The sequence below is a fragment of the Camarhynchus parvulus genome, chromosome 25, assembly GCF_901933205.1.
Source record: "Camarhynchus parvulus chromosome 25, STF_HiC, whole genome shotgun sequence".
NCBI lineage: Eukaryota > Metazoa > Chordata > Aves > Passeriformes > Thraupidae > Camarhynchus > Camarhynchus parvulus.
The window spans coordinates 834,733-850,286 of record NC_044595.1 but is presented as its reverse complement, the minus strand read 5'-3'; the positions used below and the strand labels follow the sequence as shown (position 1 = coordinate 850,286).

At 55.7% G+C, this 15,554-nt stretch overlaps 4 protein-coding genes across 4 annotated transcripts; all 4 read left to right on the top strand.

Moving 5' to 3' along the window:
* Positions 1–100: 100 nt before the first annotated feature.
* On the top strand, positions 101–1,703 carry LOC115913357 (protein S100-A4-like). The gene is made up of 2 exons (XM_030965349.1): positions 101–241; positions 1,542–1,703. Exons 1-2 carry the CDS (start codon positions 101–103, stop codon positions 1,701–1,703), a joined length of 303 nt encoding a protein of 100 aa, XP_030821209.1.
* Positions 1,704–4,270: 2,567 nt separating this feature from the next.
* LOC115913356 (protein S100-A4-like) lies at positions 4,271–5,492 on the top strand. Its single transcript, XM_030965348.1, has 3 exons — positions 4,271–4,382; positions 4,804–4,956; positions 5,259–5,492. Exons 2-3 carry the CDS (start codon positions 4,819–4,821, stop codon positions 5,421–5,423), a joined length of 303 nt encoding a protein of 100 aa, XP_030821208.1. The 5' UTR covers positions 4,271–4,382; positions 4,804–4,818; the 3' UTR covers positions 5,424–5,492.
* Positions 5,493–8,828: 3,336 nt separating this feature from the next.
* On the top strand, positions 8,829–9,912 carry LOC115913210 (protein S100-A9-like). Its single transcript, XM_030965134.1, has 2 exons — positions 8,829–8,981; positions 9,640–9,912. The coding sequence occupies exons 1-2, from the start codon at positions 8,829–8,831 to the stop codon at positions 9,910–9,912; spliced, it is 426 nt and encodes a 141-aa protein (XP_030820994.1).
* Positions 9,913–13,202: 3,290 nt separating this feature from the next.
* LOC115913476 (protein S100-A7A-like) lies at positions 13,203–14,523 on the top strand. The gene is made up of 2 exons (XM_030965519.1): positions 13,203–13,394; positions 14,365–14,523. Exons 1-2 carry the CDS (start codon positions 13,203–13,205, stop codon positions 14,521–14,523), a joined length of 351 nt encoding a protein of 116 aa, XP_030821379.1.
* Positions 14,524–15,554: the final 1,031 nt, after the last annotated feature.

The following is a 15,554-nucleotide window of genomic DNA, read 5'->3' as shown; positions in this document are numbered from 1 at the left end:
TGAGTCCCCGCTCCCTTTTCCCCTTCCAGCACCCCAAAATGCACCCGGGACGCCCCCAGACGCTGATGGCACCCCCCGATCTGTGTCCCCAGGTGTCCCCATGGCGTGTCCCCTGGAGCAGGCGATGGCCCTCATGGTCACCACCTTCCACAAGTACTCGGCCAAGGAGGGCGACAAGTACAAGCTCAGCAAGGCCGAGCTCAAGGAGCTGCTCAGCAAGGAGCTGCCGGTGTTCGGGAGCGTGAGTGGCCTTGGGGACATCCCGGGGGTCCCTCGGGGGTGGAGGGGCAGGAGGGACCAGGCCCGGGTCCTTCTCTGGGTCTTTGTCCTGGGTCTTTGTCCCGGGTCTTTTCTCTCGGGTCTTTGTCCCGGGTCTTTGTCCTGGGTCTTTTCTCTGGGTCTTTCTTTCTCTAGATTTTTGTCCCAGGTCTTTCTCTGTGTTTTTCTCTGTGTCTTTTCTCCCAGGTCTTTTCTCTTGGATCTTTCTCTGGGTCTTTCCTCCCAGGTCTTTGTCCCAGGTCTTTGTCCCGGGTCCTTGTCCCAGGTCTTTCTCTAGGTCTTTGTCCTGGGTCTTTTCTCCCAGGTCTTTTCTCTCGGGTCTTTCCCTCTCAGGTCTTTGTCCCAGGTCTTTGTCCTGGGTCTTTCTGCCTTGCCGGGGTCTTTTCTCCCAGGTCTTTCCTTCTCCCGGGTCTTCTCTCCCGGGTCTTTGTCCCGGGTGTTTATCCCGAGTCTTTCTCTGGGTCTTTGTCCCGAGTCTTTTTTCCCGGATCCGTCTCCCAGGCCTTTTCTCCCAGGTCTTTTTTCCTGGGTCTTTCTTTGGGTCTTTTTCTCCCAGGTCTCTGAAATCCTGATGGATCCATCCCTCGTGCTCCAGGGAAAGCCCTGGAGAAGAGAAGGGATGAGGTCTCAAAGGACTCAGCCCCAAAGGAAATTCGGCTTTTTTTAAACCCACAGAAATATTTTGTTTGGCAAAGGAAATCACGCTCTGATTTCCCTTTTTTTTTTACCCTCACTTCCCTTTCTCAGCTTGTGGTTTCAACTGGGAGGCGAATTTCAATTTTATTTTGTTTTATTTTATTTTATTTTATTTTATTTTATTTTATTTTATTTTATTTTATTTTATTTTATTTTACTTTACTTTACTTTACTTTATTTCATTTTATTTTATTTTATTTCAGCCAAATTTTCCCACACCCAGGAGACGCTTTGATTTTTTTTAATTCCTTTTTTTTTTTTTTGCCAAATTTTTCCACACCTGAGAGGCCCTTCAATTTTATTTTATTTTATTTTATTTTATTTTATTTTATTTTATTTTATTTTATTTTATTTTATTTTATTTTATTTTATTTTATTTTATTTTATTTTATTTTATTTTATTTCAGCCAAATTTTTCCACACCCGGGAGGCACATTTGGTAATTTGGGCACTGCCCATCTCACCCGCCAAGCCCAAAATCCCTCCCTGAGGCAGAGGAGGGGAGAGGGGCGGGCAAGGGGCGGCCCCTCCCCTCCAACCCTGCCCCAAACCCTCTCTCCGGACAGAAACAAATGGACGAGGCCGAGTTCAAGCGGCTGATGAACGACCTGGACCACAACAAGGACAGCGAGGTGGATTTCAAGGAGTACGTTTGCTTCCTGGCCTGCATCACCATGGGCTTCAACGAGTTCTTCAAGGACGACCCCAGCAAGCACCGCAGGAAGTGACCCCGGCGTGACCCCGCAGTGACCCCGGAGTGACCCTGGAATGACCCCTGAGTGACCCCTCCAGTGACCCCTGGATTGACCCCTCCCTATGGCCATCCCAGCCATGAGTGGCTTTCAATAAAAGATTTTCGCTGATCCTGGCTGAGTTTTGGGGTTCTGTTCATTTCCCCCCCAATCCTGGTTCGATTTTGGGGTTCTGTTCATTGTTTCCCCCAGTCCTCGTTCGATTTTGGGGTTCTGTTCAGGCTCTCCCCAATCCCAGTTCAGTTTTGGGGTTCTGTTCATTGTTTCCCCCAATCCCAGTTCAGTTTTGGGGTTCTGTTCATTTTCCCCCCAATCCTGGTTCAGTTTTGGGATTCTGTTAATTTCCCCCCCAGTCCTGGTTCGATTTTGGGGTTCCGTTCATTTTCCCCCCAATCCTGGTTCGATTTTGGGGTTGGTTCAGTTTTGGGGTTCTGTTCATTTTTCCCCCAATCCCAGTTCAATTTTGGGGTTCTGTTCAGGCTCCCCCCAACCCCGGTTCAATTTTGGGGTTCTGTTCATTTTCCCCCCAAATCCCGGTTCAATTTTGGGGTTCTGTTCATTTTCCCCCAAATCCTGGTTCAGTTTTGGGGTTCGGTTCATTGTTTCCCCCAATCCCAGTTCACTTTTGGGGTTCTGTTCATTGTTTCCCCCAATCCCGGTTCAATTCTGGGGTTCTGTTCAGGCTCTCCCCAATCCCAGTTCACTTTTGGGGTTCTGTTCATTGTTTCCCCCAATCCCGGTTCACTTTTGGGGTTCTGTTCATTTTCCCCCCAATCCCGGCTCACTTTTGGGGTTCGGTTCATTGTTTCCCCCAATCCCGGTTCAATTCTGGGGTTCTGTTCATTTTCTCCCCAATCCCAGTTCAGTTTTGGGGTTCTCTTCATTTTACCCCCAATCCCGGCTCACTTTTGGGGTTCTGTTCATTGTTTCCCCCAATCCCGGTTCAATTCTGGGGTTCTGTTCATTTTCTCCCCAATCCCAGTTCAGTTTTGGGGTTCTCTTCATTTTCCCCCCAATCCCGGCTCACTTTTGGGGTTCTGTTCATTGTTTCCCCCAATCCCGGTTCACTTTTGGGGTTCTGTTCATTTTCCCCCCAATCCCGGTTCACTTTTGGGGTTCGGTTCATTGTTTCCCCCAATCCCGCCCCGCTCAGCGCCCACCCCCGCCGTGCCCAGCCTGACTCACACCTTCCTCCAGCTCCGTGGGATTTTCCACAGCACAGCTCAGCTCCAGGAGGGTTTATTTTGGGAGAAATTTGAGCAAAAACAACTCCTGGATGTCCCTTGGAACGTTCTGGCTGGCTCGGGGAGGCTTCAGCAGCGGTGCCCTGGGTGCCAGCAGGGCTGGGGGCACACCAAGCCCCCAGGTTGTCCCCAAATCCCCCAAATCCTCCCCAAAGCTCCCAAATCCTCCCCAAATCCTCCTCAGAGCCTCCAGGTCCTCCCAAAGCTCCCAAATCCTCCACAAATTCCCCAAATCCTCCACAAATTCCCCAAATCCTCCCCAGAGCCTCCAGGTCCTCCCAAAGCTCCCAAATCCTCCACAAATTCCTCAAATCCCCCAAATCCTCCCCAGAGCCTTCAGGTCCTCTCAAAGCTCCCAAATCCTCCCCAAATTCCCCAAATACTCCCCAGAGCCTCCAGGTCCTCCCAAAGCTCCCAAATCCTTCCCAAAGCTCCCAGGTCCCCCCCAAATTCTCCCCAAAGCCTCTAGGTCCCTCTCAAATTCCCCAAATCCTCCAAATCCTCCCCAAAGCCTCCAGGCTCTCCCCAAATCCTCCAAATCCTCCCCAAAGCTCCCAGGTCCTCCCAAAGCCCCCAAATGCTCCCCAAAGCCTCCAGGCTCTCCCCAAAGCCCCCAAATCCATCTGGGGAGGTCTGGGGGACCCTCGGGGGCTTTGGGGGACCCTCGGGGGCTTTTCCGGGGCTCGAGGTTGCCCCCGCAGCTCCCGCACACGTGCCCGGGCCACGGGAGCGGCTCCGTTACACAACGGAAACGCCAAATCTCTGCCAAGAGGCTGGAAAAGGCAAAAAAAAAGAGAAACCCTCGGCACAAACCCCGGCTCGACACCGCCCCCGCGGCCGGACCGAGCTGGGGGCACCGGGGGAACCTCGAGGGGCTCTCCCGGCCCTGGCAAAGCCCCCGAGTGTCCCCCAGCCCTCCCCAGATGGATTTGGGGGCTTGGGGAAGACCTGGGGGATTTGGGGAGGATCTGGGGACTTTAGGGACAACCTGGGTGCTCAGGGAGGACCTGGGGGCTTTGGGGACAAGCTGGAGGATTTGGGGGCTTCGGGAAGAATTTGGGGGCTTGGGGAGGATTTGGAGGCTTTGGGAGGATTTTGGTGACAAAAACGCGGAAGAAACGGCGGCTGCTCCCATGCTCAGGGTGGGAAATTCACCAAATTCACCCATTTTGCTCCTCCTAACGCAAACCAGCGGCCTTGGCAAGGTGGTGGGGGGAGCTCCCGGGGTTTCCTTTCTCCTCCTTTTCTCCTTTTCCAGCCGGGTCCGGGCGGGCTCGGCAGCGCCGCTGCCTCCCCGGCCGGGTGTGGCCCAGGCGGGGCTCTGAATGCTATAAATGCTATAAATGCCAGGGCCTGAGGCTGGCTCCCCTTCCGCCCTGCCCGATCTCCTCTGCCCCTCCTTGAACTCTCGGTGAGTCGCTTTTCCCCCTCCAGATGTTCTCCAGATGTTGCCAGGCGCGGCTGGGGGGGGGGGTCCAAGCTGGAAATGTGGATTTCACCTGTCCAGGGCTGGGAAAAACTCCCGAGCCCCTTCCCTTCCCTTCCCTTCCCTTCCCTTCCCTTCCCTTCCCTTCCCTTCCCTTCCCTTCCCTTCCCTTCCCTTCCCTTCCCTTCCCTTCCCTTCCCTTCCCTTCCCTTCCCTTCCCTTCCCTTCCCTTCCCTTCCCTTCCCTTCCCTTCCCTTCCCCTCCCTTCCCCTCCCTTCCCCTTTCCCCCCTATTTTGGGGTTGTACAGCCCGGCTGGAGCCCGGGACAGACCCGGGCCTGGCACGGGGGTACCTGGTTCTGGTTCTGGGGGTGCCCAACTCCCGTGTCCCCTCCCCGTGTCCCCAGCCTGCCGCTGTCCCCATGGCGTGTCCCCTGGAGCAGGCGCTGGCCGTGGTGGTCGCCACCTTCCACAAGTACTCGGGCAACGAGGGCGACAAGTACAAGCTCAACAAAGCCGAGCTCAAGGAGCTGCTCACCAAGGAGCTGCCCAGCTTCAGCGTGAGTGCCGGGGGACGTGCAAAGCCCGGTTTTAACCCTTCCAAACCCCGGTTTTAACCCATCCAAAGCCCGGTTTTAACCCTTCCAAACCCCGGTTTTAACCCATCCAAAGCCCGGTTTTAACCCTTCCAAACCCCGGTTTTAACCCATCCAACCCCCGATTTTAACCCCATCCAAACCCTGATTTTAACCCATCCAAACCCTCATTTTAGCCCATCCAAACCCTGATTTTAACCCCTCCAAAACCCGATTTTAACCCCTCCAAAGCTTGGTTTTAACCCTTCCTTTTCCTCCTCGGGTAGAAGCAAACCAGCGAGGCGAGTTTACAGAAGCTGATGAGCAGCCTGGACTGCAACAGCGACAACGAGGTGGATTTCCAGGAGTACGTGACCTTCCTGGCCTGCATGGCCATGATGTGCAACGACTTCTTCCAGGACCTGCCGGACAAGATGCCGCGCAGGAAGTGAGGGCAGGGCCCGGCACGGCCCGGACCCTCCCGGTGTGATCCCCATGTCATTTCAATAAATCTCCATTTAAACCGAGCGGGTTTTGCCCCCCCCAGGGGTCTCTCTGGGCGGGCTGGGGGAAGTTGGGGGAGATGCCAGGTTGGTTCTGGCTCTGGTTTTGGTTCTGGTTCTGGCTCTGGTTTTGGTTCTGGTTCTGACTCTGGTTCTGGCTCTGGTTTTGGCTCTGGCTCTGGTTCTGCCCGATGTTGATACTGGTTCTGGCTCTGGTTCTGGCTCTGGCTCTGGTTCAGGTTCTGGCTCTGGTTCTGGCTCTGGTTTTGGTTCTGGTTCTGGTTCTGGCTCTGGCTCTGGCTCTGTCCGGGCTAGAGGAAGCTGGAGGCGATGCCAGGCTGGTTCTGACTCTGGTTCTGGTTCTGCTTCTGGCTCTGGCTCTGGTTCTGGTTCTGGTTCTCGTTCTGGTCCTGGTCCTGGTCCTGGTTCTGCTTCTGCCCGGGGTGGATGCTGCACCCCTGAGGCCTTGGGAACACCCCGGGGCCACTCCCAGGCTGGTTCTGGTTCTGGCTCTGGTTCTGGCTCTGGCTCTGATTCTGTTTCTGGTTCTGGCTCTGGGTCTGCTTAGGCTGGAGGAAGCTGGGAGCAATGCCAAGCTGATTCTGGCTCTGGCTCTGATTCTGGTTCTGGTTCTGGCTCTGCCCGGGCTGGGGGAAGCTGGGGTTGATGCCAGGTTGGTTCTGGTTCTGGTTCTGCCCGGAGTTGATGCTGCACCCCCGAGGCCTCGGGAACTCCCCCGGGGCCGCGTCGGGGCTGACTCAGCCCTGCCCGCAGCCGCTCCCATCCCGCAGGGATGCGGGAACAGCTCCGAGCTGGGATTGAGCCGGTTTGGGATCAGCTCCGAGCTGGGATTGAGCCGAGTCGGGGTCAGCTCCGAGCTGGGATTGTGCCAGTTCGGGATCAGCTCCGAGCTGGAATTGAGCTGGTTCGGGGTCAGCTCCGAGCTGGGATTGAGCCGGTTCGGGCTCTGTCCCTCACCCTCCGCCCCGCGGTGTCGCCATTGTCCCCTCCCCACGCCCGGTGCTCCGGGATTTCTGCCGCGTTCCTGCCCGGGGTGCGGCCGTGCGGAGCCGCCGCTTCCCGGTGCTCCGGGCCAGCCCATCCCGGTTCCTCCCCCGGTGCCCTTTCCCCTCCCTTTGTCACGCTGCGGGCTCCAGATGTGCCGCACGCCCCTTCCAGATGCGGCCGTGCCCCCTCCACCGCCTCCAGCGATGCCACAAAGGGAGGGAACGGCCTCGGGCTGTGCCAGGAGGGCTCATGGGGTGGAATTTCCTCCTGGAAAGGGCCTTGGAAGGGCTGCCCAGGGAGGTTTGGAGTGGCCACCCCTGAGGAACTCCTGGATGTTGTTCTGGAGGAGCGGGTGGGGGTCGGGCACAGCTTGGACGTGGTGATCTTGGAGGTTTTCCAACCTTTGGGATGCTGGGATTCTAAGAATCAGGGAAAAAAAATTCTCCATCCCTCCAGAGTCAGTGAACCCCCAGAGAATGGGGCTGAACTGCCCCTGTACCCCAAGGCAGGTGAGAGGGACCCCCAAAAATCCCAGACCTCACCTGTGGCCATCTGAAGGTGGAATGATGCTGCCCACAGGGATCCAACCTGGATTCATCCCCTCTGTCAGGGATTCACCCTAAATCCACCCCCCTGTCAGGGATCAACCCTAAATCCATCTCACTCACAGGGATCACCCTGAATTCATCTCCCTCACTGGGATCCACCCTGGATCAATCCCCCCTATCAGGGACCCACCCTAAATTCATCTCACTGTCAGGGATCCACCCTAAATCCATTCCCCATCACTGGGATCCACCCTGAATCCATCCCTCTCGTGGGAATCCACCCTAAATCCATCCCCCCTCACAGGGATCCACCCTAAATCACTCATCTGTCCTTGTCCCCCTGCCATCCCCGTGGCACTCACCTGTCCTTGTCCCTCTCCAATCCCCATGGCACACAGGTGGCCTTGTCCCCTCCTGTCCCCATGGCACTCACCTGTCCTTGTCCCACTCCCATCCCCATGGCACACAGGTGGCCTTGTCCCCTCCTGTCCCCATGGCACACAGGTGTCCTTGTCCCCTTCCCATCCCCATGGCACACAGGTGGCCTTGTCCCCTCCTGTCTCCATGGCACACAGGTGGCCTTGTCCCTCTCATCCCCATGGCACTCACCTGTCCTTGTCCCTGTCCCCGTGCCCCAGCCACACCCTCTGCCATCCCCAGGCCTGTCTGAACCCGTGTCCCGGCCGTGTCACCCATGTGTGTCCCTGCCGTGTCACCCGTGTGTGTCCCTGCCGTGTCACCCGTGTCCCTCTGCCCAGCCCACGCGCGTCCCCTTCCCGTTGAGGATGCGCCCGTCCCCATCCCAAACCTCGTTCCCTTTGTCTCCCTCTTTTGCAATTTTGGGTTTTTTGGCAGCAGTTCCTGGGATGAGGAGCCTGGCGGGAGGTGTTTCACCACCGCTGTCATCGTCACTTCCCAAAATCTCTGTGACCACGCGGGGTGGAGGCTCCTCACCACCCCTCTCCAGACACTTGGGGTCCTGCAGCTCATTCTGGGAATACTGGGAATACTGGGAATACTGGGGGGCTCCACTGGGAGCAATGGGGGGGGTCCCAAACCTGGGGGACAGATGGAGGTGGATCACCCGGATGACGCCCCGGGTTATCCATGGGCAGCAATTCCAGCTGCTGGGAAGTGCCACCTCCCAGGACCTGCTGGAAGAGTTCCACCCAGCAGGATTGTCCCCTGGATCCAGGGAAATATCCTCCTGGAGGGGTGGGATGTGAATTGGGAAGTGGGAAGTGAATTTTCAAAGCCTGACAAAATGAAATTAAAGTTTTTCAAACGCCTCTCAGTTGCCCCATCTGTGAGTCAGAAAAAGGCTTAATCCAACTCCTGTCCAGCACCCAAATTCACCAAAAACATTGGTGACAAACCACCTGGGTAAAACCAGCATCAGCTGGAGACCCCTACCCAGAGAAGTTCCTCCTTCATTACCTCCACCAAACACTTGTGGAACATTCCAGAAAACGCCATCGCTGGCCCCTGATGCAATTTTTGGCGTTTCCTTGTTTTTGCTTGACGAGTTTGGGGCCTCCCCTCCCTGGATAACAGTTCCTGGATGGGGTGAGGAGCCCGAAATCCTCACCTGGGCGTGCTGCATGCCTTGCACAACTCCTGGAGTTCCTGGCATCTCCAGGAGGGTATAAAAGGCGCCATCCCCAGCTCGGCACCACCAATCCTCCTGCTCCTCCCTCCGCAGAGCCCAGATCTCCTCTGAGGTGAGTAGATCTGTCCTGGTGAGTCCCCGGGCTGGGGTTCCCTTCGATGTTTTGCCGTTTGTCCCTTTCTCGGCAGGATGAAAACCGACCTGGAGCTGGCGCTGGAATGCGCCGTCAACGTCTACCACCGGTTCGCGGTGCAGCGCCCTGTGGACGACTACCTGAGCCTGGGCGAGTTCTCCAGGCTGCTCAAGGAGACGGCCGAGCCCTTCCTGAAGAACACGGTGCCGGTGAGAGCCCGGGGTGGGATCAGTGGGGTGGGATCAGTGGGATCGATGGGATTGGGATCGATGGGATGGGATGGGATCGATGGGAGGGGATGTGTTCAATGGGATGGGATTGATGGGATGGGATCAGTGGGATGGGATGGGATTGATGGGATCCATGGGATGGGATGGGATGCATGGGATGTGATGGGATGGGATAGGTTGGGATGGGATTGGTGGGATGGGATGGGATGAGATGGGATGGGATCAATGGGATGGGATGGGATGCGATGGGTGGGAATGGGCCTGTGAGATCCTCTCATTCCAGAGATGTTGGGTAGGGACACCTTCCGTGAGATTGGGGTGCTCAGAGCTCATCCTTGGGCACTTCCTTGGGGATGGGGGCAGTTCACAGAATTCCCAGAATCACTGGGTTGGTTGGAGGAGACCTTCAAGATCATCGAGTCCAACCCAGCCCCAACCCCTCAACTCAGCCCTGGCATCCAGTGCCGCATCCAGGCTTTGTTAAACACATCCAGGGACGGTGACTCCACCAGCTCCCCGGGCAGAACATTCCAGAACTTTATCTTGGGACCTTCCCAAAGCGAGGGAGGGTTTTTTGGGGTTCAGCCCTTGCTGGTTAAGGGTGAGGGACCCTGAGATGACTGTGTTCCCCCCACAGCCCCAAACGACCACGGACAACTACATCAAGCAGCTCTTCACCAAAGCCGACGCCAACCACGACGGCCGCCTCAAGTTCACCGAGTTCCTGACCACACTGAGCCTCGTGGCCATCGACGCCCACAACAGGTCCCACAAGGGCCCTGGTGGTGACCATGGCCATGACCATGGGCATGGCCACGACCACGGGCATGGCCACGACCATGGGCATGGCCACGACCATGGGCATGACCACGGGCACGACCACGGGCATGGGCACAGCCACCGTCGCTGAAATGGAACCATCTCCCACGGTGGCTGAGCCACGGGACTCTGCGTCCCCCCCTTGTCTGGAACCAAATCTTTGTCACCTGCTTCTACTTGGTGGCATTGAAATAAAATCCCTTCCTTTGAGCACCAAACCCATCTGTGTTCCGTGTCCTGGGGTCTGTGGGGAGGGGGTGAGGCCCAGCCTGTGATTAAATGCAGAAAAGCTATGGGGAGGAGAGAGTGGCATGGGGCGTCCTTGTTCTGGGCAGAGGGGGGTCAGGACAAGGTTTGGGGGTCCCCAGTGGGCAGCACAGGCTGAGTGGGCTCCTGGAGGGTGTCAGATGCCAAGGTGAAGGTCCAGGAAGTGCCAGTGGTGAAACACAGTTGGGGGGGGTCCTTCCTCAGGTCTCTGCCAAGATCCAGCCATGGAACTGGGGGTGCCACATCCTGGGGGTGACACATCCCAATGGTGCCACATCCCACGGGTGCCACATCCCGGGGGTGCCAGATCCCGGGGGTGCCAGATCCCGGGGGTGTCACATCCCAGGGACACCAGATCCCAATGGTGCCACATCCTGGGGGTGCCACATCCCAGGGGTGCCAGATCCCGGGGGTGCCACGCTCTGAGGGTGTCACATCCCAGGGACACCAGATCCCAATGGTGCCACATCCTGGGGGTGCCACATCCCAGGGACGCCAGATCCCAATGGTGCCACATCCCGGGGGTGCCGCATCCTGGGGGTGCCACTTCCCAGGCGTGTGTGAGATGTTTTTGTGACCCCAAACCAGCCCAGCAGCCCCAGCAGAGCAAAGCACGAGCTCGAGGGACTCTGGGGGCTCCATCCTGGGAGCTGCCGCTCTGCAGAACCAGTCAAACCTTTCATGGTTTGGGACACATCCCCCAGGTCACCACACACCTAAAAGCCACCGTGGGCTCCTGGGGGCTGAAACAGGAGGGGGCAAGAGCTCCAGGACCCATCAGTGAGGGGACACTGAGTGGGGAACCCCTGGACTGAGGGGGCTCCAACATCCCCCAAACCAGGGCCTGTCCCGGGTGAAACCAGTGGGGTTTGGGTGGCACCTCGGTGACACAGGACAGCTCTGAGTTTGGGGTGCCACCCTCGTCCCTCGAGGCAAATGTCACTCACTGCCACCCCCGTGTTGCTCGGGCATCACTGCCCTTGCAGGGCTGGGCATTGCCAGATGCTCCCCCACAGGTTTTAGGGAAAAAGTGGGAAAATTGGGCAAGGTGTCGAGTGTGGGAGGTGCACAAGAGCACCAGAGGATTTCCCTGCCAGCTGGGGGACGAGGGTGCAATTTGGGATGGGTGGCACTCCAATTTGGGGTGGGTGACACTCCAATTTGGGGTGGGTGACACTCCAATTTGGGATCCCAATTTGGGATCGATGACACTCCAATTTGACATCCCAGTTTGGGATGGGTGACATTCCAATTTGGGATGGGTGACACTCCAATTTGGGGTGGGTGACAGTCCAATTTAGGATCCCAGTTTGGGGTGGGTGGCCCTCCAATTTGGGATCAATGACACTCCAATTTGGGATTCCAATTTGAGATGGGTGACACTCCAATTTGGCATCAATAGCGCTCCAATTTGGGATTCCAATTTGGGGTGGGTGAGACTCCAGTTTGGGATGGGTGACACTCAGATTTGGGGTGGGTGACACTCCAATTTGGGATCCCAGTTTGGGATGGGTGACACTCAGATTTGGGGTGGGTGACACTCCAATGGGATCCCAATTTGGGATGGGTGACACTCAGATTTGGGGTGGGTGACATTCCAGTCTGACACTTCATTTTGGGATCCCAGTTTGGGATGGGTGACACTCCAATTTGACATCCCAGTTTGGGATGGGTGCCAGACTGCAAGGAGCGGGTCCGGGAAACAAAAGGAACAATGCAGTGAGTCAGGAATACCGGAATAAATCCGTGCAATGCCCTGGGGACACAGGAGCATCCTCAAACAGGAACGGGCACCCCTGGTTTGGCTGGTCCTTCCCTCTTCCTCCTACCCATTGTCTGATTTGAAACCTTCTCATTGTCTAATTTTAAATCTTCTAATTGTCTGATTTTAAAGCTTCTCATTGTCTGATTTTAAATCTTCTCATGGTCCAATTTTAAATCTTCTCATTGTCTGATTCGAAACCTTCTCATTGTCTGATTTTAAATCTGCTCATCCTTGTCCCTGACACAGGTGACACAGAGGTGACAATTGCAAAACACGCAGCAGTTCCTGCACCAGGCCAGAAAAGACCCTGGTCTTGGATTTTCTGCTGGTTTTGTGCCCAGTTTCCTCCAGAAAATGTCTGGAGCAAGAGCTGAGTACAAGTAGAAAACAATGGAAAATATTCTGGAAAACAAGCTATAAAAAACAGACGCTGCTTTGTCTTGGGCAGCGTCCAACCAGTTGGCGTTGCAGAAAACAGAAATCACATTAAAAGCTCACCCGGGGGACAAAGCCATCCCTGTTTACATGTGCAACAGCCCAGTTTGCTCCTGCAGCAGAAGGAAAATGTGCAAATTTTTCGTCGTGTTGCAAAACTCCCCAAGTTTTGGCAACTTCTGCCCGAAAGGCCTTGCCCTCAACGTGGAGGTGTGACCAAGCTGGGGTTTTTCCCCTCCCTGAGCCCTGTCAGAGGTGATGGAGGGGCCAAGGACAACATTTCCAAAGCCTGGTGGGTGCAACCAGGAACTTGAAGCGGAGGAATGAGGCCAGGAGGGGCTCGGGGTTCCCACCTGGCAATTTCCAGGTGCGGGAAATGTGAACTCAAGCCGATGCTTGTGGCAGGTGTGTCACCAGCTCTGATGAAACAGGACCTCAGACAGGTATAAAAGGGCTGTTCCAGGCTCCTGGGTCACACTGACGGATCCAAACCCTCCTTGGAGACCAGGGTGAGTAGGACAAAGATGGTCCTTGCAGGGGAAAGGATGAGGGAGAAGCAGTTTGGGATCCATCAGCTCAGGGTGATGGGTTCTCCTCGGGATACAGCAGGAGGTTGGTTTGGGTTGGAAAATGAGGACAAATTAATGGGATTTTGGTGGAGGAACCACTAATTCTGTGTCCTAAACGCCCCCACTGGCCTGACCCTGCTTCCGTCACCTGTAAAAGGTCCCCAGGTGTGTTGGAACAAGCTGCTTCCCTGGCAACGCCAAACTGGAGCAACATCCCCAAATCCCCTCATTTTCTGCTCCACACCAATGACCTGCAGGTGTCCCCGGGGTCAGGTGCTGATTTTTGTCCCCTCTCACACTCCGAGGTCTGTACCCAACCCCTGCAGGTCCCTCCAGAGCTCAGCCATGTCCACCAGCACCCACAGCCACGCCGGGAGCCGGCAGTTCCCGGGGAACTGCACCCTGGAGAAGTCCCTGCAGACCGTGGTGGACGTGTTCCACCAGTACAGCATCCGCCAGGGCGAGATAGACCTCCTGAGCATGAGCGACTTCACCACGCTGCTGAAGGAGCAGGCGCCGTCCTTCCTGCGGACCTGTGTGAGTTCTTGAGGGACAACCCCACGGGGATGGGGTTCAGGAGCTCCTGGGGGACGAGGGGGTTTCTGTCACACCCAGTTTGGGGTCACCCCTGCTGTTTGTGGTGGTGGAAAGTGAATCAGACAGATACAGCCCAAATTGCAGTTTGAGATTCTTCTGGTTTTTGCAATGCCCAGTCGAAAAGTGGAGGTGGAAAGTGAATTGAACTCACACCTGAACAGTCCAGGGATGCAATTTGCAATTTTTCTGGTTTTCGTAATGCCCCCCAAAAAAAAGATTTTCTTTTCAATGGTGGATAAATAGTGGAATCTTCACCGTTTCCAGCAATTTCGCTCTGGCTCTGATTATGACCTGAGCTGTCATTTCTCATGTTGCAAAAATTGGTTTTGGAGATCTGTAGGATAAGAAATTCCATTTGGATCCCTCTTTGAGGTGTCCCATTGAAATATGAGACCACACAATTGCATTTTTTCTCCTGACACTGCAAGAAGAAAGGTCTGTGGCATCCATGTGCTTGTCTTTGTTGAAGGGCCTCACCAACCTTCTCAAGGACTTCTTGGGCCTTGGCTGTGAGGGTTCTGGGAGCTCTAATGTTGCAGCCTCCTCTCAATAAGTCGGAAAGTGATGCAAGTTCATTGTTGGCTCCCAAAATTGGCCTGGTCCAACTGATTTCTCCCAAAATTGGCCTGATCCAATTGATTTCTCCCAAAATTGGCCCAGTCCATGTGATTTCTCCCCAAATTGACCTGATCCAATGGATTTCTCCTAAAAGCCATTGTGCCCCCAGCCACAGGATTTTGGGACAAAATCCTGTCCCCTCTGGGGTTTAATTTGGGGCTAAGGGTGAGGTAGGGGAGGGCTGGGACATCCTGCATCTTCCAAACCCTTCCCAGGGCAGGGAAGGATCCATCCAGCTCTGGGGTGGAGCTGGGACAGGGATGCGACCCTCACCTCATGTCCCCAAATTTAGGACAGGAACCGGGCTGGCTACTTGGAGAGGCTCTTCCAGGAGACCGACCTGAACAAGGACAAGGAGCTGAGCTTTGAGGAGTTCACCATCGTGCTGAGCAAGCTGGCCGACGATGCCCACCGCATCAGCCACGGCTCCGAGCGCTGCGGGCCCGACTAGGACTGAGCCTGGCCGCAGAAAAATGGGAGAGGGAAGCTTGGGGAGTCGGGTTCTGGCTGCTCCCTGCCCGCCTGGAGCAGCCCCATGGCGCAATAAAGCAGCACTTGAAGTTCTCTCTGGGCTTTTCCTTATCCGTCGTGGGGGTGGGAGGAGGGACAGGGAGGGGTGGGTGGGGTCATCTGCAGCGATGGTTTTGTCAAAAAATCCTCATAAAGCAAAATGTTCCCAGTGCCCAAAATCCTGTGGTTTGGGATATTGGGATTTCAGGATGATTTTAATATTTTTTAACATTGTGATATTTGGATTAATGATGATTTTCTGCCTTCTGGGAGAGACGTGGAGTCCAGACACTTCCATATCCCAAAACTGCAACACCCAAACACCCCAAATTCCAAATCTTGGATCTGAGGCAATACCCAAACACACAAAATCCCAAATCTTGCTTCTCAGGCACTGGGAACACTCTGCTTGATGACAATTTGGGATTTGGGAAGTTGGGGTATGGAGGTGTTGGGATATGGACCCTGATGGGACAAAGCTGCTGCTCCCTCTCCTCACATCAGCCACTCTCCTGCCCCTAAATGTGAGTTTTGAAAGAATTTTGCAATTCTTTGCAACCTTGGGGTGTTCCTGTGGGTCTCTGGGCACCTCCCAGCAGGTCCTGGGCTGTTTCTGCTCTGGTTTATGGATCCCTGGCAGAGCCCAGGCCTTGGGGACATCTGGACAGGGAGGTTCTCCTCAAGGACACCTCAGAGCCACCAAAGTGGTGCCAGCATCCATCCCTGTGACCTTCAGCACTGCCCCTTGTCCCTGGGCACCTCAGTGACCACTGACCACTCACACCTGGGGGTCACCCCTGGCTCAGGCCACCTTGGAACCCCCTGTCCCCCGTCCTTGTCCCCCTGGCACCTCCAGGGCGACCAAAGTGACCCAAGGAAGTTTCCTGAAATTGCACCAAAACTCTGCAACGCCGCGGCCGGCCCCGGACACCGTGTTGTGAAACGTGCCCGATGTCCCCAGACGTCCTGTTC

Excerpts from the sequence above, each read along its gene's own strand:
- LOC115913356 (XM_030965348.1), top strand. The coding sequence starts at position 4,819 with ATGGCGTGTCCCCTGGAGCAGGCGCTGGCCGTGGTGGTCGCCACCTTC. Across the intron at positions 4,957-5,258 it reads AGGAGCTGCCCAGCTTCAGC|AAGCAAACCAGCGAGGCGAG; the intron begins GTGAGTGCCGGG and ends CTCCTCGGGTAG.
- LOC115913210 (XM_030965134.1), top strand. The coding sequence starts at position 8,829 with ATGAAAACCGACCTGGAGCTGGCGCTGGAATGCGCCGTCAACGTCTAC. Across the intron at positions 8,982-9,639 it reads TCCTGAAGAACACGGTGCCG|CCCCAAACGACCACGGACAA; the intron begins GTGAGAGCCCGG and ends TTCCCCCCACAG.
- LOC115913476 (XM_030965519.1), top strand. The coding sequence starts at position 13,203 with ATGTCCACCAGCACCCACAGCCACGCCGGGAGCCGGCAGTTCCCGGGG. Across the intron at positions 13,395-14,364 it reads CGTCCTTCCTGCGGACCTGT|GACAGGAACCGGGCTGGCTA; the intron begins GTGAGTTCTTGA and ends CCCCAAATTTAG.
- LOC115913357 (XM_030965349.1), top strand. The coding sequence starts at position 101 with ATGGCGTGTCCCCTGGAGCAGGCGATGGCCCTCATGGTCACCACCTTC. Across the intron at positions 242-1,541 it reads AGCTGCCGGTGTTCGGGAGC|AAACAAATGGACGAGGCCGA; the intron begins GTGAGTGGCCTT and ends CTCTCCGGACAG.